The sequence below is a fragment of the Pholcus phalangioides genome, unplaced genomic scaffold (assembly GCF_987345545.1).
Source record: "Pholcus phalangioides strain wild (caught in Gottingen) unplaced genomic scaffold, Ppha-v1.0 ptg000011l_1, whole genome shotgun sequence".
NCBI classification, from domain to species: Eukaryota; Metazoa; Arthropoda; class Arachnida; order Araneae; family Pholcidae; genus Pholcus; species Pholcus phalangioides.
The window spans coordinates 45,982,562-46,010,284 of NW_028301604.1; the positions used below are offsets into that span (position 1 = coordinate 45,982,562).

A 27,723-nucleotide genomic window follows, 5' to 3' on the forward strand; every position below is an offset into this window, starting at 1 on the left:
GGCCCTTATCGTCTGCATACATTGTATCGTACTTGGCAACTAAAAATTAAGTTACCAACTAAAGCGCTTGCCTCGTGTAAACGGGCCTTTAACCGCGGCTCACGGCTCGTCACGGTTCCTTTGTAGCCAATAGGAGCAGGCAACACAGGCGAAAAAAATATAAGCGGTTTACGGTTCATTTCCGACCAATTACAAGAGGAGTTTCAACGGGAAACGGTCAACTTCAATTTCTGTGGCTCACAGCTCGTCACGGTTTGTTTGTAGCCAATAGGAACCGGCAATACGAGCTGTCACGGATCTTTTCACAAAGTTTGCAAAAGCCTGCTTGTTCTTGGTGGTTTCTTGTATGCGATGGAAGTGTGATTATGTTATGTTATGTTAAGAGCCGCGGTTCTTTTTTCAAGAACCGTTGCTCACTCGCTCTTTGAAAAGAGCCGCTCTTCTAGACGGTTCATGAGCGGATCGCCTATCTCTACTAGTGATGTTCCGTATTTTTTTGCTGTATTTGCGAACCAAATTAACCGCATATTTCTCCAGAAAATATGGTCAGCATATGTTCTTGCATCAAAAATTATTTTGGAAAAAAGTTGGCCATTCCTGAGCTATAATCCTGTATAATTAAAGATTGAAGAAAGAGCCAACCTATCACTGATTTGAATTTTTGCGCTGTGGTCAAAGAACGGGAAATTAAAAATACTTTTTTTCCTTCTCTAATGTGCCAGGGATGTCTACTGTGAGTAAAATTTATCGTACCGTAAAATTTGTAATTTCATACTTGAATGACATTACTGCTATTGTAAGTGAAAATTACTTGTCAAATCGCATTCCAACGATTGCGATAATGATGCTCTATTTATACCGCGATCATGGTTCTCTGAAGTGATATGAGTGCACCCGTATTATGAAGTGTTCCGGAAGATAGGTACAATGGACTACTTTGAAATTTATTTTGCATTTTTTGAGTAATGAACAATTAAAAGGAACGTAGTCAACAACTGAGCTATATTGTGACTGTTGTTTTCAGCTACATGAAAAATAAATTCTGTTCTATCAATATTTAAAATATTCCTTGATAGTAAAAACAGGAAAAACAAAAAAAGTAACCCTTAACTGGCGTTGTGAAAATTCTGTATGTAACTGGGATCCTGGTGCCGTTTTGACCCCAGTAAGTATGAGGCATTTAAAAAATCAAGTTTTCATAAAAGCAATGGGTTTTTAACAACTTTATTCATCTTTAAATTAAGTCAGTTTAAAATTTCTTTAATTGTTTTCTCAAAATGATCCAAATGATCTTTTACTAAGACACACATTCAAAAAAATAGGGAGAGATACATGATAAAATTTTTTTTAATTATATATCAAATTTTTTTCAATGTAATTTTCATGATTAAAAAATGAACAGATATGATTAAAATGTACTCACAAAATAAAATTTACAAATTAAAGTAATATTTACTATATTCTCACAATCACCAAAACGTCACAAGCACCAGTGTTGTAAACAGAGCCCTTGCAAACAAACACATATTGATCACACAGATCTTGTGTACAACTTACTAATAGCACTATTCTCATGTTTACCTCAGATATTTAATGTTTCACGATTAATTTGTAACCATTATCGAGAAAACTGATGTTCTTCTAAGTAGAGATGTAAAATTTTCGAGACTGCTATTATATATATGAATAACTTGAGAATATTCTTATAAGTTCTTGGTGAGAATATTCTCCTGTTATTTATAATATAGTTACATAAAATATCCTTGAGAATATTCTCTGGAAGGACTACTTTCATAAATTATTGGAAAATATTTTTATAGAAAATAAGTATTCTGGAGTTGTTAATAATAATAGTCCTTCCAGAGAATATTCTCGAATATTCTCCTTGATGAGAATATTCTTCAGTTACCAAAATCTTTCCAGAGAGTATCATCAAGAATATACACTGAAGAGCCAAAAAAAACTGGTACACCTGCCTAATATCACGTAGGGCCGCCGCGAGCCCACAGAAGTGCCGCAACACGACGTGGCATGGACTCTAATGTCTGAAGTAGTGCTGGAGGTAATTGACACCATGAAATCCTGCAGGGCTGTCCATAAATCCGTAGGAGTAAGAGGGGGTGGAGATATCTTCTGAACAGCACGTTGCAAGGCATCCCAGATATGTTCAATAATGTTCATGTCTGGGGATTTAGGTGGCCAGCGGAAGTGTCTAAAGTCAGAAGAGTGTTCCTGGAGCCACTTTGTAGTAATTCTGGATGTGTCGCATTGTCCTGCTGAAATTGTCCAAGTCCGTCGGAATGCACAATGGACATGAATGGGTGCAGGTGATCAGACAGGATGCTTACGTACCTGTCAGAGTCGTATCTAGACGTATCAGGGGTCCCATATCATGCCAACTGCACACGCCCCATACCATCACAGAGCCTCCACCAGCTTGAACAGTCCCCTTTTGACATGTAGGGTCCACGGATACATGATGTTGTCTCCATACCCGTACACATCCATCAGCTTGAAGCAATTAGAACCGAGACTCGTCAGACCAGGCAACGTGTTTCCAGTCCTCAACAGTCCAATGTCGGTGTTGTCGGGCCCAGGGGAGGCGTAAAGCTTTGTGTCGTGTAGTCATCAAGGGTACACGAGTGGGCTTTCGGCTCCAAAAGCCTATATCGATGATGTTTCGTTGAATGGTTTGCACGCTGGCACTTGTTGATGGCCCAGCATTGAAATCTGCAGCAATTTGCGGAAGGGTTGCATGTCTGTCACGTTTAATGATTCTTGTCAGTCGTCGTTGGTCTTGCATGATCTTTTTCCGGTCGCAGCGATGTCGTAGATTTAATTTTTTACCGGATTCCCGATATTCACGGTACACTCGTGAAATGGTCGTACGTGAAAATCCAAATTTCATCGCTACCTCGGAGATGCTATGTCCCACCTCTCATGCACCGACTATAACACCACGTTCAGACACACTTAAATCTCGATAACCTGCCATTGTAGCAGCAGTAACAGATCTAACAACTATGCCAGACACTTGTTGTGTTATATAGGTGTTGCCGACTGTAGCGCCGTACTCTGATTGGTTCCATATCTCTTTATTTGCATACGCATGCATGTACCAGTTTTTTTGGCTCTTCAGTTTATGTAATAACGTATTATTATTGTTAATAATCTCAATAAATAACATGAGAATAATTATTTTCAATAAGAATATTCTCTAGTAATTTTTAATAGTAGTTCTTTGAGAGCATTATTCTCAAGAATATTCTCTGTCCCCGTCTCTCTTCCCGTGAAAAAGATTGGTATATTGCAGTTTGTAGTAGAGATGTGACGTGAGAATATTCTCGTGGATGTAAAGATTGGAGAATAATCGAGAATATTCATTTTTTTTTTAAATTTAAAGTTTTTTACTAATTTTATTTATATTGTGAAATATAAATCAGTTTTCATTGCCTGAAACATTTACAACAAAACAATTTTTGGTGTAATCAATCCCAATGACAACTTAGTTCGAGAATATTCTCAAGATCATGATGAGAGGTTTTAAAAGTTTGGTTATAAAGATTTTAGAAACACTCTTATTAAAACCTTAAAAAATTATTTCAAATTAGATAAATTTTTAGAAATAAGTTTACAACAAAATAAATTAAATCAAAGTTGATTGATAAATTCAAGCTATTCTTATATAATCACTTTCATTCTAAGATACAGAACTGTTGTTTTCTTCAATGCACATACACTTAAATTCTGCATCACACATTTCTTTAAAACTTGTGCAATTCAGCCCGTTGGTTTAATTTTCTTGCTTTCAAACTTAAATACTGTGGTCTACAAACTTCAATATTCCCATCTTGACAGGAAGAGAGACGGGGACAGAGAATATTCTCTCAAAGGACTACTATTATAAATTACTAGAGAATATATTCTTATTGAAAATAATAATTCTCTCTCGATAAATAAATGTTCGTTATCAGTATTATTTATTATAATACATGCTATTACATATAGTCTTGATAATACTCTCTGGAAATATTTGGGTAACTGAAGAATATTCTCATCGCGGAGAATATTCTCTGGAAGGACTATTATTAATAACTTCAGAATATTATCACAAAAATGAGAAACTTTGCCTGGTTTTAATTTATACAAAAATTGCCACGTTTTCAAGACAAATAAATTCAATTGGTCGAATGGTCGACGCGTTTCGGCTCTTCAATGGAGAGCCGTCATCAGGACCTCGTGGTCAGAATTCACACGAATGAGTCGTGGAGGGGGAGCAACACACAATTCTGAATTGAATTTTCTCGAGGGATACTTCATCAGAACATGCCAGAATTTCCTCGTTAATGATGGAAGAAACACGCCACCCATTTCGTCAGCTTGGACAGGCTTTATTAACCTCAGTCATGAAAAAACTTTCAACACTTTGCAACAGATGGCTCCCCAATTCGTATCCAAAGACCACTCGGACGCAGCAAATACAAAGGCGACCTCTTCGGATGACCAAACGTAAACATCACCCCTCCACGACTCATTCATGTGAATTCTGACCACGAGGTCCTGATGACGGCTCTCCATTGAAGAGCCGAAACGCGTCGACCATTCGACCAATTGAATTTATTTGTCTTGAAAACGTGGCAATTTTTGTATAAACTTCAGAATAATTCTTATTTTCTATAAGAATATTCCCTAGTAATTTATGGAAGTAGTCCTTCTAGAGAATATTCTCAAGGATAGGCCTATTATATGTAACTACATTATAAATAACGAGAATATTCTCATCAATAACTTATAAGAATATTCTCAAGTTATTTATAATAGTCCTCCAGAGAATATTCTCAAATATTCTCCGAAAGATTATTCTTGAGAATTTTACATCTCTAGTTTGTAGACCACAATATTAATGTTTGAAAGCAAGAAATTTAAACCAACAGGGCTGAATTCCACAACTTTTAAAGAAATGTGAGTGATACAGAATTTAAGTGTATGTGCATTGAAGAAAACAGTTCTGTATCTTAGAATGAAGGCGATTACCGTATATACTCGTGTATAAGCCGAGATTTTTTGTAGAAAAATTTGCTCCTCAAGTGGGGGGGGGGGGGTCGGCTTATACTCGGGTCAGTTTTTGAAGAGAAAATATCGACCCCAGCAATCAGTAGTAATTTTTGTAGCAGCGTTCGAGAATCCGGCATTATTGGTATGGGATATGTTCAAAGCCTACAGAACGGATAATGTCGAAGCCGAGGCAAAGAAATCGAAAACATCATTGGCTTTGATACCAGATGGGCTAACGTTGATTGTGCAGCCTTTAGATGTGAGCATCAACAAGCCTCTCAAAGACTATTTGAGGAAATTGTGGATTGGATGGATGAGTTCCGATGATAAAGAAACTACAAAAAAGTGGTGCCTTGAAGAAATCTGACATTGGTCTAGTGTGCCAATGGGTACATGAAGTTTGGAACTCTGTTTCTGCCGATCTTTAAAAAGTGTTGCGTCAGCAATGCGATGGACGGAACTGAAGATGATATTCTCTTTGAAAGTGCAATGGCGATGACAGCCCATATGAAGATAAAAACTAAGATGCTGCACCCCCTATGATGATCTGATGGATTACGATGAGCTTGGAGACTCAAAAGAAATGAATTAAAAAGTTTGAATCATTTTCTATTGTAAATCTCTGCAAACTATTCATTTTGCATGAAAATGTAAGAAAATATAAGAATTTTTTTCTCTAAAATGCACTGATTTTTTTTGGGGTCGGCTTATACACAGGTTTTCACTTTATTGCGGTTTTGGTGGTCCTGAAGTAGGGGAGTCGGCTTATACACGAGTATATACGGTATATAAGAATAGCTTACTTTATCAAACAACTTTGGTTTAATTTCTTTTGTTGTGAACTTATTTCTGAAAATTTATCTAATTTTAAAATATTTTTTTAAGGTTTTAATCTAAAGGTTTCTAAAATCTTTATAACTTTTAAAACCTCTCATCATGACCTGGAGAATATTCTCAAACTAAAGTTGTCATTGGGGGTGATTATACCAAAAATTGTTTTGTTGTAAATGTTTCATGCAATGAAAATTGATTTATATTTCACAATATAAACAAAATTAGTAAAAAATTTTAAATTTAAAAGAAAAATGAATGTTCTCGATTATTCTCCAATTTTTACATCCAGGACTCACCTCACATCTCTACTTCCAAGATGCCATTTCGATCTAAACACTCTGGCCATCAGACAAAAAGAGCCTTACCCAAGTAGTGTGGTAGGGTCATTTTGACCCTATTGAAACTTTCATCACTGATATTGAGGGAAGAAAAAGTAGCGTATAAGATAAATTTTTTAAACACATGTAATCAACTAGCTTGAAAGGTACTGAAAATAAGATGGCCCAGATACATTTTTTTCTCAAGGAGTGGCAAGATGAACAATGCATAGGGTTGAGATGATCCCACTAGTCCAGTTAAAGTCAAGAAGTACAATACTTATGTAGTAGTAAACCTATATGAAATTAAAACCATTGAAACACTAAATATTGACTATTTTTTTACTCAAAATCTACGTGAGGTACAGTGGACCATATACAGTCAAACTCTGTTGCAATACCACTCTTCATCCCAAAGAATTTTGGTGCTTATAACGAGTTTGGTGTTCTATAGCATCGTGGTCAGAATAGCGTTTCAGAAAAGTTCATTACATTAATTCATACATTTATTATGAACTACTGTATTTCAATGTCTAGTGTTATTCCATGAATAAAATAACCTAATTTAATAATTAAAATAACATTTAATTTTAATATGAGGAAATTCATGAAATTGTAAACACTGTTTTTAAATGACAGTGCAGCCCATTAGGAGATGGCACTGTGCAAATAAAAAACTTGTATTCGTGTGTGTGAAATATGCTCTTGTGTAGTCTGGCTGGGGGGAGTAATAAACTGTCTTTGTCTGACCTAAACCATCCAAACCAACCCACCCAACTTCATTTTATTGCACGGCCCACCATAATCCATCTGCTTCTGTGAACAGAATCACAATCAGCTATTTTACAGAAAATTTTTTGATGAAAAATAAAGTGTTTCACTTTCTGTGATGAATATCCTTTTCCTTACAAAACTTCACTCCCCTCTCTAGCTAAAGAAGTTTCACTTTAACAATAGTTGACGTCATAACGAGTTGATGATTAAACAGTTATGATCTCTATAAGAAAGATTTGTTAACTGAAAATTTATTGGTTCTAAGGGGTCATTCAAATACTACGTCAGCATCGATGGGGGAGGGATTTCCGATTTGCCGACTTTTGATGACGGGGGGGGTTTGGGTGATGCTTGCGTCATCAACCCCCTTTATGAAGATATGAAATATTCTTAATGGCATCTTATTCGGAGTGCCAAAAACAGAAAAAACCTTTCGATACTTATTTTGCACCTGAACTAATATTCTACCTATTGATAAGTCCCTACCGAGCCACTTTAATGATCTCTAAATGTTTCACGGATCCTTCAAGTGTTCTGGGAATGTTTCGGGGCCACTTAAGTGCTCTGGAACTGTGCCACACGTCACTCAAGGGATGTCTAAATGTTCCATGGATCGTTTAAAGGTTACTTAAGTGATCTTTGAATGTGAAAGTGATCTTTGAGGCCTACTTCAGTGATCTGAAAATGTGCCACAAGCCACTTAAATGCTCTGGACTGGTGCCACGGGTTATTTAAGTGATCGGTAAATGTGCCGCTTAGTTTATTTTTACAAAATTATTAAATCCGACGCAGACACCCGTACTGAAAGACAGTACTGCTGCATTCGGCTGAACAACAATGGTGCTTTCGCAGTTGATGACGCATTTACCGTCTTCTACTACTACCGAGGTATGAGACAGTTATTTGCCTCGCATAAACATTCTGTCATTCACGGGGTTGTATATAAACTAAAACAGTTTCGAGGACCTTTACGAATCTTTGATTCACAAAAACGAGCATTTGGCGAACGTCCAGAAATTCAGCTACTTGGAGGGTGATGCAGCGGCATTGATCAAACACATACCAGTGTCAGAGGCCACATACATAAAGGCTTGGGAGAAATTATTGCTTCGTTTTGATAGGAAGAAAGTCATAATTTCGTCCTTGATACAGATTTTCCTCGAACAGCAACCGGTTTCTACCCCTGATGAACTGAAACTCAGACACATTGCCGATACTTCGGATGAGATTATTCGAAGTTCGCGTGCCATTGCTGATGAAGCTGTTACTCTGGACCCTTGGCTCATTCAAATCCTGCTGGACAAAGTAGATCCGGAAACGCGACAGCTTTGGGCTCAAAAGACAGCAGAACAGGATTTTCCAAAGTTCGGAAACTTCCTCGAGTTTCTCAATTCAAGATGTGCTGCCCTCGAGATCTTCAATCCTGAAAGGCAAGTGGAATCAAGTTGCCACAGAAATCAACAAGCGGTATCAAGAGCTGTCCATCATGCAACGGACCTCACAGGCTACAAAAGTGTAACATTTTCAAGTCCTGGTCAGTGGCAAAAAGAAAAACTTTGTTCGCAAGAAACAGTTATTGTTAGCCCGTTCGGGTTTGAGACCGTTCTCGTAAGTACGTAAGCGAATACCATTCCCTGATTTCAATTGCGTTGTGTTGTGTTTTGTTTATAAAGTATATAACCCAGGCAAAGTTTACACAAAGTAGTCATACACGAGATGCTGGAAGTTAATTAGTTTATTTACACTGTAGTTAATTGAATTAATGCAATTTGTATTTCTCATATTACCATTCTTATTTAAAGAAATTAATACAACTTCATTCACAAATACTTAACAAAATCTTCGGTTGGCCACCTCTTGGCCCTGAACATTATATGACCCGTGATTTTCCATTACACCTCAGTTCGCCCCCAAAACAATTAATTACAAGTACCTACACTATATGTCACATATGGGAGAGAGAATATAATCCTCCATGCATCACTCACCAAGTTGCAGAGAGACCCTTCTCCAGTCTTTAGTCCCTTAGCACTCATCGCAGCCAGGAAACCGATTCCCCTAGATTTCAACTCTCGTCTTCACCAGTCATCTCTTTTTCAGTCTAGTTCGTTACTGCATTTCTCTCTAACTCCAACTCCAATTCCCCGTATCCAGATTTTCTCATCCCTTTAAGATTTCATTTCGGACGTCCCCCGTCACTTGGAAAACTCCGCCCATTAAATTTGATTTGATATTTTACCCATCATCTCTAAGTTTCTATTCGTTTCTTGAAGGTTTATTCATAAGATTGGCCACTGCCGATCCATCCCTAATTTCTTTGTCCAAGCGACTCTCCCTTCAGTACCCCGAGAACCCCAACGGCCATGGCCTAACCTGTAACCTACATTGAAGCTTCCCATGACTAACACTCAGCATTTTAGATCCTCTGTTATACTTTAATTGCACCCCCTAAATAAAGGGATTATACTTCTACTTAAATGGCAGTCATCTATTCTCAATCTTGAAAATTTGTCTATTCATTCGTCGGTCCCCTTTATTTTCTACGATTTCCCGCTTTTTCTCCAAGAAAACACTCCTCGGACGATCCCTTTTGCCTAGGGCACCCCTGAAGTACAACCGACCAGATGCTTCGTGACGGTAACTAAAAGATTCCCTAATGAATGGCGATTGCCCAATCTACTTACATCGGCCTGTGATTGTATTTCTTTTAATTGGGACTATGTTCCCACCGCTTGGAAAAAGCTTCTTCCATCCACATGACGCCACTTACTTTAAACCCTCAAGAAACATGTCTACCATCCATAGACAACCATTCTTATTTACGTTCCTATTGTTCAATTATTGGTTTTCTGTACTATAGTATATCGGTTACTGTCGCCTGCTATCGGCGCCTGGAGACCTACAGCTCAATATAGTTAAATCCAAAAATCAAATTAAAATACTCCATACTATCAATTTAAATATATCTGAAAATAATAATTTTAAATATTTTCTCTATTCTCTATTTCTATTTTAACTAGCACAAGCTAGTTAACATTATGTTTCAACTGTTTCTCCAGCTTTCACAAGATTTATGAATGATCGTTGTCGTTCAGGTGTTCGCGATGTGATCAGCGGCATCATTCAACTTTGCACGAAGTTGTGTCCACTAGTGTTACCGGTGCGTTATCAGATATGCCTGTATCTACCGAGTCTAAGGTGCATGATCCCACTGTTGCAATCAAATATTTCCGCTAATGTTTATTTCTGTACGCTATTGCACACGGCTCAAGTGTGCGTCTTGGGTATGTCACGTTATCCGTGCATTTCTGAACTCGGGCTCTCAGTGTTCCTTTATCAGTGAAGCCATATGGGTCTTAGGGCAATGCGACCGGTGAAATTGCACTGGGTGCCAAATGAAAAGGGGCGCCGATACGCGTTAAATATACATTACTAGAAAAATTATCTTTAAGATAGGTATTTATAAAAAAACCTATAAAATATACATGAAAAATAACCGAGGTGAGAATTTAAAAAAAAAAGAAAAGATTTGAGTGTATTACGGTTAATTTTCTGGTATTGTGCAGTTCTAGCCCTGTGATGCTGTTGTCGAAATCACCTGCCGTCTTGTTCACCTCAATTGACTGAACACTGTTACCTCGGTCTGCTTGCTTCAAGTCAGAGCGGGGCATGGATAGAGAACACTTGAATCGGCAATTCCACATTTGATATTTGCTTAATTACCGCATGGTTAATTGTTTATGCAAGTGATGCATGATGCCAAGTATCAAGCGAAAAGACTAACTACTTGTATGATAAATTTCCTTCTAATAGTAATGTGCAGTATAGAGAGTTATGCTGATGCTGTGCTTGTTCCAAGTAATAGGAAATTTAGTTTTTATTTTGCCCTAAACACAGTATTTACATTTGAAGGAGGAGGGGAAGACAGGTGCAACAAATTCAGGTCTGGGATTCAGTGAAAGAAGCTAGCGTGGAGCGGGAGATACCAAGATGTGGTATCCCCACATCTCTACCCAGCATCAAGGGGGACTCCTGACAAAATTACCAACAGTGTGAGACATAGTTTTGTCATTCATCTGACTTATAAGCTGTAAAATGACCCAGAGAACCCACCACAAGGGGCGGTCTTAGGGCAGCGAAACCAGTGCAATTGCACCAGGTGCCAAATGAGAAGGGGTGCTGAAACACGTTAGATATACATTACTAGAAAAATATCTTTACGATACATATTTAAAAAAATAACTAAAATATACATGAAAAATGACAGAGATAAGAAAAAAAATGGAGGTTTGAGTGTATATAATATTACAGTTATTTTTCGAGAAGTAAATAATTTATGGGCAGTGCACCTATATATGTACAGTACATAGCGATTGTGGTGAGATAAAAATACACTCTCTCTCTCTTGATTTCTTTTCATTTACCCCTGCAGGAGATTTTGGAGGGAGGAGAAGCAATTTCTTTCTCTGCAGTAAAAAATAAAAATGATGGAGGAATCACCCTCGGTCACCAAATTTTTCTACTAACAAAAGCAAAAGTGTTTTCCTGTGTTGTGGGGAGTATTACAGGAATTGAAGGTGTCTTCTAATGTGGGAAATATTGTGAGCCAGAAGGCCTTTGGGATCATTCAAGTATTACTTCAGCATCGAGGGGGGGGGGGTGTTTCGGATTTGCTGACTTTTGATGACAAGGGGGGGAGGGGATTTGAAGGTTGCTTACGTCATCAACCACCCCTTTTTGAAGATATGAAATATTCTAAGCTGCTGAGGAAATTTTGCTGATGGGGGAGGGGGGTCAGTGTTTTGCTGACAAGGGGGGGATGGGGTCAAAAATGGCTGAAAATCTGCTTACGTAATACTTTAATGGCCCCTTTCATGGGGTTTTTTTTTCGACTTGTATTACTTTTATTCAAAACACAGAATCGAATTGCAATACAGTACAGTATTTCCAAAAAAAATATTTTAAAAACGAATGAATTAAAACCTATGATTAGCTGACCATTTTAAATAGGAATCTTGCGCTTGGGGCACGTTCCTACCTGTCACACGAGGAGAAACAAAAATGTGCTCATATGAGAAAACCCATGCACTTTAGCACCCCAATCACTGGCCAGTCTCCCGACTTTCCTATTAGTTCAACCAGGGGCAGCTCGGTGGCACTGGGTGTGCTCTAGAAGGGCGTTAAATCAGAAATGAAAGGGCAAAGAAAAATTGGAAAAATTAAGAAGTGGCGCCAAGTCTGAGATACACAGGGTGGAAAAAAGTTAAGGGGAATGATTTCTCCCCCCCCCCCCCCCCGGAAGGAGCGCCAAATCAGGCGTAAAAGGGTGAAAGAAATTACAGAAAATTATTTCTGCTTGCTTTAGAAGGGTTGTTATATTCGAAGTGGAAACGCAAAAAAAAAATTAGGAAAACTTTTTTGTGCCCTCTCTAGGATGGGCATTAAGTTCGAAGTAAAAGGGCAAAAAAATGGGAAAATGATTTCTGCCCGCTGTAGGAGGAGCGCCAAATCCAAGGTAAAAGGCCAAAAGAAATTCGACGTATGTTTTGACAAAATATCGCTGTTCCTATTTCGCTGTTTTTTGTTTCCCTGTTTTGCTTTCAAACTTTAATATTGTTGTCTACAAACTTCAATATTCCCATCTTCTTGACGGGATGAGAGACAGGGACAGAGAATATTGTCCCCGTAATCTCTCAAAAGACTACTATTATAAATCTCTCAAAAGACTACTATTATAAATTACTAGAGAATATTCTTATCAAAAATAATAATTATGCTCAAGTTATTTTATTGAGATTATTTATTATAACACATAGGCTATTCATACACATAACATATATTCTTGATAATTTACTCTCTGGAAAGACTTCGGTAACTGAAGAATATTCTCATCAAGGAGAATATTCAAGAATATTCTCTGGAAGGACAATTATTAATAACTTCAGAATAATTCTTATTATTTTCTATAAAAATATTCCCCAGTAATTTATGAAAGTAGTCCTTCCAGACATGAATGAACACCAGGGGCTCTGCCACCGGACTTATCCTGTTGCCGAGATCTCTTCCAGCCCAGCTTCGTGGCAGAGTCTGGGACAAAGTGAGTGCATCTAACAGTCTGGGTGTGTAGCTAGTGTTGTGTTTGATATTTCAGTGCTGCCATCTATACTTCAAATTGTGAGAAGTGTAATGATTGGATATTTGTGACGTTGTAGACCTGTTGCTTTCTGTGACGGGACTTTTTAACGGGGAGATCGGCTCACATTCGCTCCTTGAAGTTTGAAACCACAGAAAACCAACTTCAGCCGACCACCACTGTGGCGCCGGTGGGGTTTGAACCTGGATCCTCGCGATGCGAGTCCGTCACTATGACCACACAACCACCACAGTGGCAGTCCTTCCAGACAATATTGCCAAGGATATTTATATGTAACTATATTATAAATAACAGGAGAATATTCTCCGAAAGATTATTCTAGAGAATTTTACATCTCTAAGAGCATCAGCTTATACACGCGTATATGCAGTAAATAATACAACATAATTTGTAAATTTGAACCCAAAATTGCAAAAAGAACCATGGTTATACGCGTTTCAGAACTATAGGAAGTTCCTTCATCAGTAGCAAAAACAAAACAACATAAGAAAAGTAAAATAAGAATAACAAAAAATACTCCTTATAGCGGGAGTTACTCGCTGTTGTAGACAAAAGAGTCGAATTCAAAATGAACCGGCAACAAGAGCAGAGGAGGAGGACAGACTGCCATTTTTCTTTTTTCTGTCCTCCTCTGCTCTCATTGCTGGTTCATTTTGAATTCGACTCTTTTGTCTACAACAGAGAGCAAGTCCCGCTATAGAGTATTTTTCGTTGTTTTTCTTATGTTGTTTTGTTTTTGCTACTGATGAAGGAACTTCCTATAGTTCTGAAACGCGTATAACCATGGTTCTTTTTGCAATTTTGGGTTCAAATAACGTCGTTCATTCAATTGTCTTATCTAACCCAAAAGGTAATTAATTTTCTATAATTTATGTTGTTCAGCATTTTGCTCTCTCCTCTTCCACATGCAATATCAGTAAAATGCATGTTTAAAAAAATGTATAATTTAAATGTGACAAATCAGTAATTATGCATATTCACCAGTTATTTTGCATAATCGCATATTCTCTTGGTAAGTTTGATAACTTTCGTAACATTTATCACTGTTACTGATGATTATGCACAGTTCTCAAATGAAGTTGGGAAGTTTGATAAATATGGAAGAAAACACATAGAAATGTCACTCCCATTTAACCACTTCATAGTTTTGCTCATGTGATGTATGCACTACATGTATCTTGCCATAAAAATTAAATCAAATAAGTGTGAAGACAGAATTTGTTTTTTCTGGCCTTGCTAATGCTGGCTTTCTTCGTATTTATAAACATGTGCAAACATTGCCGGTCGAATTCATCATCCTGTACTGAAGTTTATGCATGAAGTGTGGAAAATTTAAATGATTGAGGGTTTATCATATTTACCAATACAAGCTGGGGGCTAATGCATAATCACTGGTAAATATAATAATCAACAATAAAACGGTCTGCGATTAGGCATGGTAACTAGCAATTATGCATAACCACTAAATTTATCGTATTTACCATATCACATATACAGTACCATGCAGCCAAAATATATGCCAATAAAAAATATAATCATTCATCTAACAAAACCTGCAATATTTTCAAACTCGAGACAAATATCGACAAAGCAAATATTCTTCCCAATCAAACAGGGTTGGTCTGATTTTGCCCAACCCAAAAAAAAAACCAATTGAAAAAACCCACCAAAAACCCACACACACACACACTACACCTTAAAAAATACACTAAATCGCAAACAGTATGCTTTCTAATGGTGTTATTGCATTGTCATAATCTATCTAAATAGAAATACATTAATAAATCTATGTATTCAATGCTTTTTAGATTATAGAGGTTAAAGAAAAATCATTGAAAAATCTGTTATATAAACCCAATTATCCGTAATACAAAAACTAATCATCAGTAATAAAAATGATTTTGGAGCCGGTGCCATCCCTCCCCCCCCCCCAGAATTTTCTGTAATGAGTGAGCCAGAACTGATATAATTACATAAATAAGTGCCATATATTACTAGGTCTATTATAGACCTATTTATGCAGGCTATGACATATACAACTTGCTTTCCTTATGCTCCAGTATCATAAACCTGAAAAGACCCCGAAAAAAACTCTGGTTTTTTGTCAACCCTGCAATCAAATGAAACATGACATAATGCTTAGGCCTATTTGTCTCTTCATGCTGCTAGCATGAAATCTGCTACAGTGGAACCTTCCATAACAGACACTCCGTTGCTAGACACCTCAAGTTAAGACATTTTTTCAGGGTTCATACTCATTTTCATAAAAAAATTTCCTTAACTTTGCCAGTCAAATTTTCTGTAAATTCCAGGTAATTTTTATTAAAAAATTTAACATACATTAATCATAAAATTAATTATAGTTACCATAATAAGCATTATAAATCATAGATTAATAATTATTACATTTTTTTACACACAGATTTAAGCTTTTCGAATACACCTGATGGCAAAATAGAATGCAAGATTTCTCATTTCTGCAATATCATTACCTCAAAAATTTCTACATCCTTGAATTCGCAGGCCTACAAAATATAACTTTTTGTCTGCAGTTTAAATAAATTTTGGTGATTTAGATGAAATGTGATATGAGGATTTAAAATATAATATTGATTTTTCTGTAGGCCTATAAGGATTTTTCACAATTGTGGAACTAAAAAATTTGAATTTAAGAACATTTTTATAAAAATTCCTATATGCAAATTAAAAAACATGGATTTTTTACTTAGAAAATTAGTTGAAAAAAAAAGTCAAATGAATAATAATGAAATCAGATATATATCTAAAAAGAGATTAGATTAATATTTTATATATACCCAATAAATTATTTTTTTTCTTTCAAAAGAGTGCTTGTGTCCTTTATTTGGAACTGGTGCAATATTTCTTTTAACCCCCAACAGTAATCTGCCATCATGTTGACATTCCAGTGTTCTTGATATAATTTATCCATGCATTTTATATGTCTTGCTGAAATCTCACCTGGTTCCTCGCACCAAGATTTTCAGGGAAATATTCAAGATGGGAATGCAAAAAGTATTTTTAGGCTTTTTTTGCAGTATTTTTTCCACTATCATTGTACAGTTAAGATCCTAGTTATTTCCTAAAAATCTCTCAGTGACATCTTGGAAACTAACCTATAATTTTTTCTTGATTGATTTCATTTTTTCCTGAAATATTTGGGCCTTTATTAGTCATCTTATATCTGGGACAATGAACACACCTTTGATTTTGCCCTCTGATAAATGCGGAAAATCACATAAATAGTGAAAGCAATCACCATTTTTGTTCTCAGCTTCCACAAATTATTTCATTGAACTTAATTTTATTTGCAATAGTGGTAAAAAGATTTTTCTTTGGATCCACAAAGTTTTGCTGAATTACATTCTTTGATCCTGGATTTAAATTTTCCCTTGTTAGCCATTCTTACCCTCTCCAGTGTTGGTTTTTAGCTCTACTATCCCTATCTACTTCATCCTCTACTACCTCACACAGGAAACATCAGTTTTGCATAACCACCTTGCTGACCTAATAACATTGTTATAATTTTTAAATTCTTGATATTTAATTTTAATGAGGAGAAAATCAAGCTTTTCATGTGATTCTTTTAATATTACTGAATGAGCTACAGGAATTTAAGCAAAATCGTTACCCTTATACAATAAGACACTTTTAACATTCTCTTACTAGAATCAATAGTCTTCACTGAGATAGATCATGATCAGTGGTGGAAGATAAATGAGCTATAAGTTCAAGGATATCTACACAGTATAAAAGTGATTTCTATTGCAAAAAATACCTAGTAAATTCTTTTTCACGATTTCTGTATCAAGAAATAATATTCCTGTAACAAGTAAATTTTTATTTTTAAGTCGCAATTCTAAAACTTGGGACTTTCTTTTGAAATATTTAAATCCTGTACTAAATCATTTAACTCACTTTGTGTAAACTTTTGTGCGTCGATATTTGGCTTGTATATAAGATCTTGTTTTCATTACTAGTCAATTAATTCTTCAGAATCAGATTATAAATGAAAGGATGCAGGATGCAAACCAGGACTATGCGGTACAGGTCTAATAACTAACACGATTTCTAAGTAGCAATAGTTGTTTTGCTATTGTAGACTTTATGTTAAACAGAAATAGCTATCATCATGACTTGCTGGCTCTCACCATACCATTGGAATAGCAATACAAATACAAATACAACGCCACAACAGGCAAATTGCCCAACGAGGCGGCTGACTTAAGAACATCATGGATCCCCTAGCCCCTACCTACTACTGCTACACCACACATGCACCCCCCCCCCCCGCGGAACCCCCCAACGAATCGGTATATGCGGGAATGTGCGTGTACGTGTAGTGCAACCTGACGTAAAGTTTGTTTCTGTGTAATGCTTGTTATGTGTAGTGCTGTCATCTGCCCCCAGTTTTACTAACTATGAGTGAAGTGTTATGGTTGAATGATTTACCGTTGTAGGACTGTTGCTCTCTGTGGCGAGACTTTTTAACGGGGAGATCGGCTCGCATTTGCGCCTTGAAGTTGGGAACCACAGAAAACCAACTTCAGCCGACCACCGCTGTGGGGTTCGAACCCGGATCCTCGCATCACGAGTCCGGCACTATAACCACTCGACCACCACAGCGGCAAATGGAAGAGTTTATTTTGCCTTGAATTCATTTCTGTAAATGTTCAACATAATTTTAGCATACTTTATGCGGGGCTCAGTTCTTGTCCTGGTCACCAAGCTGTATACCAAAGTAAGCATGGCATGCCTTTTTAACAAAGCCAATCATGCTGCACTGCCTTTTCTTCACAAAAGGCAGTGAGAATATATTTACCATATTTACCAAAAATGTAACAAAAACAGTCTGGGTTATTTATGCAACCTCTTGATGATGTATTGCTGTACTTTTATTACTTTTTATCGATAAACTCGACCAGGGTATGGATGGGATTGCTAGGAAATTCACAGATGAAGTGGAGCTAATGAGGGTAATCGGGAATCAAAGCGATAGGGAGTTGCTCCAGACCAACTTAAACAGGATTGCAACATGGGCAAATGAATGGAGCATGACGTTTAGCGTTGACAAGTGCATGATCGCTCATTTTAGTTCGAACAACCAACAGTTCTCTTATAAGTTGAATGATGTCACTATCCTGGATGCAACTAGGGTCACCGATTTGGGAATTCTCGCACCGCTTGGTTGGATATCGGAAAAACTTCTTCTAGAATGGGATTACTGCTATTTAACTTGTAAAAAAAGCATAAAAACCAACTTGTCTGATTTAATTAAGAGATTTAAAAACCTTAAAAAAGCAAAACGTCACAATTAATGCAGGATACTCATCACAGGATCTATCTTCTTCATACTTATTTTAATTGAGTTTTATGGTAAAATTTGTGTAGTGCATGCATTACGTACAGGCCAAACTGATAATAAAAGTGATATTTCCGTATGATTTATTTCATATTTATGGCTCATAAACTTCATTTGAAATTATCCCTTTCAGACCCAGTATTAAGAAACGGAAGGGGCAGGCAAACACTAGCTAAAGCACCGTGCCCTGCAACTTGGGCAGGTCCGTAACTATTCTGAGGCAACTTGGGCGGTGAAACGAGCCGAACGGGAGGAAGCGCTTTCAACTCCTCCTTTTTCTGACCATAACCATTTCAAGGAGACTCCAAGAAAAAACTGCCCGAGAAAGCACGCTATGGCCCTGGGAGGAAGAGGCAGGGCAGTCTTAAGAGCATCATGGGGCCCCCTGGGCCAAGTCGTTTTTCTGAGGCCCTACCTAGTAAATTCTAGAAAATTTTAACTAGATCTCATTTTCGTGAGGCCCCTCTACTCTTGAGGCTTCCGGGCCGCTCCTAAGTAGGCCCATGTGTTAAGACAGCATTAGGAAGGGGTTGTTTTTCTCTCTCTAGATTTTTTTTTAACCTCAGGGCCTTTGGCTTTAATTTCAAGTTTGGGCTGAACATCCCTGATGTTAAAAAAGAATATCTAAAGTGAAAAGAAAGCAACTCGCACGTTTGTGCATACAGGGTCTAAAAGGAATTATGCATAATCGCCGGTAATGTTGCGAAATTTATCAAACTTACCAAGACGATTAGTGATTATGTATTACTGATATGCTTTACCGATTCAACGCATTTACCATAACATACATTTATAATTCTATATTTCATCAGCTTCAAAAAACCTCATTTCAAATACACGAAGATACATATCTGAAATTTCTCTTATACGAAATGGATTTGCCACTGGCCCCCCCCCCCCCATTGAGAAGAAATAAAAGGCCCTTATTTCAACTCTAAGGCCCCCACCCTTCCTTGTTTTGAATATGTGAGGTACACTATTTTATTTCCATATTTCCATGGAAGTTCCAATTGACCTATCTATTCTGCTGTGTATAGTCCGTAGATTATACGTTTAAAAAAATTACATTGAAATAAAAACAAAACGTCGGAAATGAATTTCTTATTGTGGGTCGAAGTTGCATGAGAAGAGTCTTAACTTTGAAGTGGCTTCAGTTCGGATAAACCGCTGCGTCTTATATCGACGGCTTTATTTTTTTTTCCGAGAGAGGTTTCATTAGTTGTAATTACATTAAAAATTTATTAACAAAAACATATATATTTATAGATTGAGTGGATGCCGGTACAAAAATTTACATTTTCTCTACAAACCGTGTTAAACAACACCCCCCTCCCACCTCCTCCTTGAGAGGGATTTTATATTGATAAATGAAATTTTCTCATGTGGGTTATATATCGCTGCGGACTATACATGGTGCTTTTTTTCCCTCGAACTAGCGAAGTTTGCGGATTATAAGCAGCAAAATTCGATACGTTTTGTTTAATTCTTATTCAAGATCAACGTCGAGGAAATGACTTGCCTACAAAATGACTCAAGATGATTAAAATTCTTACAAATCTTATAGAAAACGAATACAAAAAAAATTAAAATCGAAAATTTCCCTATAATTTAATAATAATAATCCCCTCGGACAATCAATTCACCTTGACCTTGAAAGACCTTTATTTTTCACTATCTTCTTTAGAAATACATTTTAGAAAATTCTAACCACTTCTGAGAAAATTCTACACCCCTTTTTTCCCATAGAATAGTACGTTGGGTCAAAATGACCCAAACCACGGTTCTAGGTATAAGTAGTTATAGCTCTGGAATACGAAATTTGAAGAGAATAAAATTTTCATGAATTAATATTCATGACATCATGAAAAGTCACGAAATTTTTTTACCATCGGTGCTTAAGTTTTCAAGATAAATGGAAACAAAGTTTGATTTGGGTCAAATTGACCCACTCCATGGTCCTAGTGTTAAGTCTATGAATTCTCTAGATAACCTTTGAAGGGCTTGTTGATGCTTACATCTAAAGGCTGTAAAATTGACCCAAGTCCACCGGTGATCACAAAGCCAACACCATTTTTCTTTTTTCTTTGTTTTTTTTGCTTCGAGTTCAACATTATTGGTTCTGTTTTTGACCATAGCTATAAAAATTACTTACTGATTAGTAATTCCATCTATCTAAAGTATTCCAATGATGTCGAAGTCTTCAAGCTAGCTTTGTCTTATGATTTGGTGAAGTGGTGGTCGATATTTTCTCCTCATAAACTGACCCATGTATAAGCCAACCCTCAGCAGGGCCATAACTAGGCTGGGTCACTGAGGTAGTGCCCGAGCTGAATGGGAAGGGGGGGGGGTAAAAACATTTACACATATTTTGCATAATAGTAACCCTTTCAAGAAGGGCCCAAAGAAAAGCCCCGAAAAGGCTCACTACGGCCCTGCCAACCCTCCCCCCCAAATTAAGGAACAAAATTTTCAACAGGGAAATTCTTATTATACAATGAGTATATACAGTACTTTTTTATTTTTATAACATTCATTCTATTGATCTTCAAATAATTTAAATCTTACTTTTATAGGTTCACAAAATCATTGGTTGAAATTAATTATGCATCCACACCGTCGTAGAAAGAAAAGGCCAACCTATGGTGTAAGAACTGTGGAAATTAATCGTGGACTGAATGGTTTTGGCTTCACTATCTCGGGGCAGGCTCCTTGTATTCTCAGTTGTATCATATCTGGAAGTCCTGCAGAGAGAGCTGGGCTACGTCCAGGTGATTATTTGATTGCTGTAAATGGCCAAAATGTTTCAAAAGCTTTGCATGATGATGTTGTTGAACTAATTGGAAAATCCAGTGTTCTGAAACTTCAAATAGCTGAAAACTATTACTCGGATTCTTCAGAAGATGAAAATATAACCACTTTTAAATTGCGGCCTAAATGCTCAAGCAAGTTGAAACGTCAACTTCATAGCAGCATATCTAGAGCTGAAAAGGTTGTCCAAGATCTTCAAACTGGGGCTATATTTAGTGATGAAACATTTTTAGTGTCTCTCTCTTCAAAAGATGGAAGGAATGATGTGTGTTCAGGTGAAATTTATTTTGAGCAATCAAATGATCTAGTGAATCTGTCAATTCAGCAGCAAGAGATAACTGATGACAAAGATGCATCCATATTAAAGTGTGTCTTTCAGAAAGACCGAGCCACCTCTTTTCTTCATTCACCTGATATTAAAATGACTAAACACGTAACTGATAAATCCTATGATACGGAAGATATTGTGAGTGATATATTTCATTCTTTATTTACAGAACAAGACCTAGACAGTGTTCTATGTTCATCTTTCCCTGTGGAAAATAACCACCAGGAGGGAAATTCATTTGAAAAAGCAGTTTTAAGAGCAGTTGTTGGATATTTGGGCACTGTTGAAATGCCGAAGGAAACACAGGTCACAATATCCAGACTTCAAACCATTCGAAACTGTATCCGCCGTCTGCAGATTGAAAAAAAAGTGCATACTCATGTTCTAATGACTTTTTATCCTCAGAGTATCAAATTAACAAACATGCAAGGATCGATTCTGGCAGAATTCTCTGCAGATAAAATTACATTTTGTGGAGTTTACAGTGACAAAAACTTTTTTGGTCTGGTAACTACTCATAAATTTAACAAGGAGGAATTTAATGATAATTGTGCAGATGCAGCTTTTGTAAGCAATTCTTGTCATATATTTATGATAGATCCAAAATTGGCGTCTCATCATAAGCATTCTGGTAAGGCCAAAATATTTAATTTTACATGTTCTATGGATTCTGAAGGGAATAAGTGTAAAGAATTTCCAGAGTCTGCTGAAATGATTTTGAAAGGAGTAACTGATCTCTATATGAACAAATGTTGTTCTGAAATTGCATGCAATGCTGTGACACTTGAACAGACTCAAAACAACAACAGTAGCAGCAATAGTGATAGCGGTATTGGTTTTAAAGATGAAGGTAAATATATATATACACACACACACACACACTATGTAGCCATAAGTCAATGGACACACTTTTAAGTTCAGAAATTTTCTTTTGAATTTCTGGAAAAATACTTAATGAATTATTCTGAAATTTCATTCATGTTAACCCTATGATTGTACTCAAGATTTCCAGTGAAAACTTAGTCATGAATGCATTTAAGGGACTGACAAAAAATTTAATAAGAAAAAAATGTTTTTGATTAAAATTGCATCATTAAAAGCTGCAAATGATTTGTAACTTTCACAAAATATTTTGCTTACTATCTTTGTTTTTTTACAACATTCAGGAAAATTACATTTATTTTCACAAATATACGAATGTTTATTTTGAAAATTATAATTTTCATTGCATGTTTTTTTTTTCCTCAAAACAGAATTTGGAATCAAATTTTAAGAAACTTAGAGAATTGGACAACATATAAATTACACATTGTAAGTTTTCAAGTTTTATGTATATTTTGTAAAATTTGATTGAAAACTCCATTTTTGATTTTAAAAAAAAAATTATACTTTTGAGAAGAAACATTCATATCTTTGTCAAAATACATATAATTTTTACAAAAATGCATACAAACATTGAAAATAGTGGGTAAACTACTTTGTAAAAGTCACAAATCATTTGCAGTTTTTTATGGTGCAGTTTTGATCAAAAATATTTTTCTTATTTTATTTTTTGTTTGTTCCTTAAATGCATTCTAAGTGATCAAGTTTTCGCTGGAAATTGTGAGTACAGGCATAGGGTTGACATGACCAAAATTTCAGAACATTAAGTATTTTTCTAGCACTTAAGCAATTCAAAAAAATCTCTGAACTCCAGAGTATCCACTGACTTATGGCTGGCTATATAGTGTATAAATATATGCATATTTTCAAATGTGACAAACATGACAATGATTTTTTTTCCCAGATGAAATCAATGAAAAATGTTTTGAACTTCCATTGAACTTAATGTTTTACTTCATAAATAAATTTAGGCTCTTTGAAATAGCCAGAGTTAGGTTTTTACGTGATGAGTGTCAAAAGCAGGTTTCAACTGTCAAAAACTAAACTTCAATATCAAATGTTCTCCTGAATAGCTATAGAATGAATACTTACTTTTTTAAAAAATGAAAATTTTTTAATGAAGTGAAACCTTGATGTAATTATATCCTGCGGACCAAGAAAAATATTGTTGCAGAGGGATTATCGTTATATCGAGAGGTAAAATTATTTTTTCTACATTGACATTGTTAATACCATCAGAAAATGTGCTTTTATGTATTTATTCGCCGCAAAAAATTCTAATTTATTATCTAAATTCACTAAGATGCATTGCCCCTGTAAAGAAGTTTACTGCATTGCACTTTCATGTCTTACACAGAAAGTAGCAGTACCAATAACTTTCTTTAGCTTTCTGTGATTTTTAAGTGCAAAATATTGATGTTATCAGATGACTTCAGAAGAGAAGGAAAGCAAGTGACAGAGTTAAAATTAAATTCAAAACGATTTTGAGCAAAATAAAAGATCTTTTAATAGCGGTTTCAAAAATCTCCTAAAAATATCGTTTTAGAGGGATTTATCATTATAAAAGATATTGTTCCAGCAAGGTTTCACTGTATTTAAAATAAAAATTTATAAATTGCATATTTTTTTTAAAAAAAACATTGACAGTGAGATCAGCAACCAATAACGTTTGTAGAAGAAAGATTCTACATATCTGTAACATTTCAATTTTGTTTTTTTATGCCTCTATGAACTCCATTTTTGTGTTCAAATTCAATATACATTTCTTGTTGCTGGTGGCCATCTCTACACTGATTGAAAGCCTTTGCAGTAGCCAAAACACTGCATCACTAAATTGTGAAAAATAATTCAATCTCTTGTCTATTACTCTCCCGAAATGATCAAACCTTTTCCAAGAAATAAGAGTGTTTTCTAACAAAAGTCACCATTTTCATCATAAATGAAATGCTAAAAAAGCTTTTACTAAACTGTGAATAATAAATCAGATTCCTCCCAAGCCCAGGAGTGGAAAATCTGTTACAAACTGCTACAATTTCAGATGTCTGCTACAATTTTGACAATTTTCCCTTGTTTGTTACATTCTGCGACAAAAATGCAGAAATTCTTCAATTCGGCACCATCTTGCACCAAAAAGAAAATTTTCCCATAAGAAATTTTTAAGTTATGCCACAATAAAAGGTGACTTTTCCATGACATCATCTTTCCTTCCTGCAATTCTATTTCTTTGGGCTAGCCCAAAGCTCCTTATCTTTGATTTGTGATTGCCACGTGTATTTTATTTTCCAGTATCTTTAACAGATTTTCAGTCCCTTGTTTTGTTTCCAAGTTTTCTATTATTCATTTTCTACTAATCTTTCTCTTGATATGCCATTTCCTTTTATGCCATTCACTGGCATGTTTAGTGTTCAATGGAAAATGGTTCCTAGTTGCGCATTAATCAAAATTACTTTGTCTAGACCATGGTCGTGGTTGGTTTATTTGAAAGGTATTTGATGTAAGATTCCAGCAAAGCTTATTTAGGCAGACAAGCAGAGGTAAAAAAAAATTCATAAAACTTTTTTGTGGGTATGTGGTAGAGACACTGATAATGAAAATAATAAGGTAACAAGCTAGCATCCCTCGCAGCTACGGTGACCATTTTTGTAACATCATTATCATATTCTGCATACCAGGGGTAATTGTATTGGGATCTACTGTTTATAGCCTATTCTAAAACAGACACATTTCCAGAGGATGGCAATCGCCCCTTCCCAGATCTGAAAATTATGAGAAACATTGTCTGTATCATAAAATAAGAGATGATCTAACAAACGTATGAAATAAATCATCCTAGATCCCTTTCAGGCTACATTGCTTTGAGATAGAGTAGTTATACTGATAGGTATAGGGCCTTTCACATCTAAGAATAGAGATGTAAAATTCTTGAGAATAATCTTTTGGAGAATATTCTCATCCAAGAGAATATTCTCTGGTAGGACTACTATTATAAATTACTACACAATATCCTTATAAGTTCTTTATGAGAATATTCTCCTGTTATTTATAATATAGTTACATATAATATCCTTGAGAACATTCTCTGGAAGGACTACTTTCATAAATTACTGGGGAATGTTCTTATAGAAAATAATAAGAATTATTTTGGAAGTTATTAATAATACTGCTTGCAGAGACTATTCTCTAATATTCTCCTCAATAAGAATATTCTTCAGTTACCGAAATCTTTCCAGAGTATTATCAAGAATATATGTAATATAATAAATTACATATATAATTACATAATACAAATACAAATACAAATACAAATACAACGCCACAACAGGCAAATTGCCCAACGAGGTGGCTGACTTAGAACATCATGGATCCCCGAGCCCCTACCCACTACTGCTACACCACACATGCACCCCCCCCCCCCGGAACCCCCCAACGAATCGGTGCATGCGGGAATGTGCGTGTACGTGTAGTGCAACCTGACGTAAAGTTTTGTTTCTGTGTAATGCTTGTTATGTGTAGTGCTGTCATCTGCCCCCAATTTTACTAACTATGAGTGAAGTGTTATGATTGAATGATTTATCGTTGTAGGACTGTTGCTCTCTGTGGCGAGACTTTTTAACGGGGAGATCGGCTCGCATTAGCGCCTTGAAGTTGGAAACCACAGAAAACCAACTTCAGCCGACCACCACTGTGGGGTTCGAACCCGGATCCTCGCATCACGAGTCCGGCATTATAACCACTCGACCACCACAGCGGCCAATATAATAATATAATATAATAACATAATATAATAAATTACATATATAATTACATAATATAATATAATAAATTACATATATAATTACATAATATAATATAATAAATTACATAATATAATATAATAAATTACATAATATAATATAATAAATTACACAATATAATATAATAAATTACATATATATATGTATTATAATAACTAATCTCAATAAAAATAACTTTAGAATAATTATTTTCTATAAGCGTATTCTCTAGTAATTTATAATAGTAGTCCTTTCCCATCAAGAAGATGGGAATATTGAAGTTTGTAGACCACAAGTTTGGAAGCAAGAAAATTAAACCAACAGGGCTAAATTGCACAACTTTTAAAGAAATGTGTGATACAGAATTTAAGTGTATGTGCATTGAAGAAAGCAACAGTTCTGTATCTTAGAATGAAAGTGATTGTATAAGAATAGCTTCCTTTATCAATCCACTTTGGTTTAATTTTTTTTGTTGTGAACTTATTTCTGAAAATTTATCTAATTTTAAAATAATTTTTTAAGGTTTTAATCTAAAGGTTTCAATTCAACTAAACTTTTCATCATGACCTGAAAGAATATTCTCGAAATAAAAGTTGCCATTGGGGGTGATTATACCAAAAAATTTTTTGTTGTAAGTGTTTCAGGCAATGAAAACTGATTTGTATTTCATAATATAAACAAAATTAGTAAAAAAAATTTAAATTATTTAAAAGAAAAATAAATATTCTCGATTATTCTCCAATTTTTACATCCAGGAGAATATTCTCACGTCACATCTCTATCTAGGAATGTGGTTTGTTAATTAATACAAATACAACGCCACAACAGGTAAATTGCCCAACGAGGTGGCTGACCTAAGAACATAGGTCATTATCTCCTATGCACACCCGAGTCAATTTTTCACGGGTCTCTTTATTAAAAAAATATATATAATAGCTGCTGTGCACCATGTGAAGGAGCAGGAAGACTTGAAACAAAATTCTCCCCTGTTTAAGACATCATTTTGGTGCCTCTCTGGCATATAAGCATCATGAGTAAAATTCACTGGGTGAAACTCACAGATTTGTATATGCCATGAGTAATATGGTGAAAAATAACATAGGCAGTTCAGTCATTGAAGCTCTGATCCTGGGCTTTATATTCACTTATTTCATAAACTTACACATACACTGAAGAGCCAAAAAAACTGGTACACCTGCCTAATATCACGTAGGGCCCCCGCGAGCCCGCAGAAGTGCCGCAACACGCCGTGGCATGGACTCGACTAATGTCTGAAGTAGTGCTGGAGGTAATTGACACCATGAATCCTGCAGGGTTGTCCATAAATCCGTAGGAGTAAGAGGGGGTAGAGATCTCTTCTGAACAGCACGTTGCAAGGCATCCCAGATATGTTCAATAATGTTCATGTCTGGGGATTT

At 35.8% G+C, this 27,723-nt stretch overlaps 1 protein-coding gene across 7 annotated transcripts in view; it reads left to right on the forward strand.

The window, feature by feature from the left end:
- The first annotated feature begins 500 nt into the window (after positions 1 to 500).
- Positions 501 to 27,723, forward strand: part of LOC149080478 (regulator of G protein signaling 12-like) — a 290,792-nt gene continuing 263,569 nt past the window's right edge. For 2 of the 7 annotated variants that reach the window (XM_089239581.1, XM_089239582.1), the window contains exons 1-2: positions 505 to 733; positions 21,088 to 22,500. In XM_089239581.1, the coding sequence (XP_089095707.1) occupies positions 21,117 to 22,500 (1,384 nt within the window). In that variant the 5' untranslated portion in view covers positions 505 to 733; positions 21,088 to 21,116. Of the gene's footprint in view, positions 923 to 1,092; positions 1,166 to 21,087; positions 22,501 to 22,903; positions 22,962 to 27,723 lie in introns of those variants that run through there. The other 5 variants (XM_089239583.1, XM_089239579.1, XM_089239578.1 and 2 more) reach the window with 5 other exon arrangements.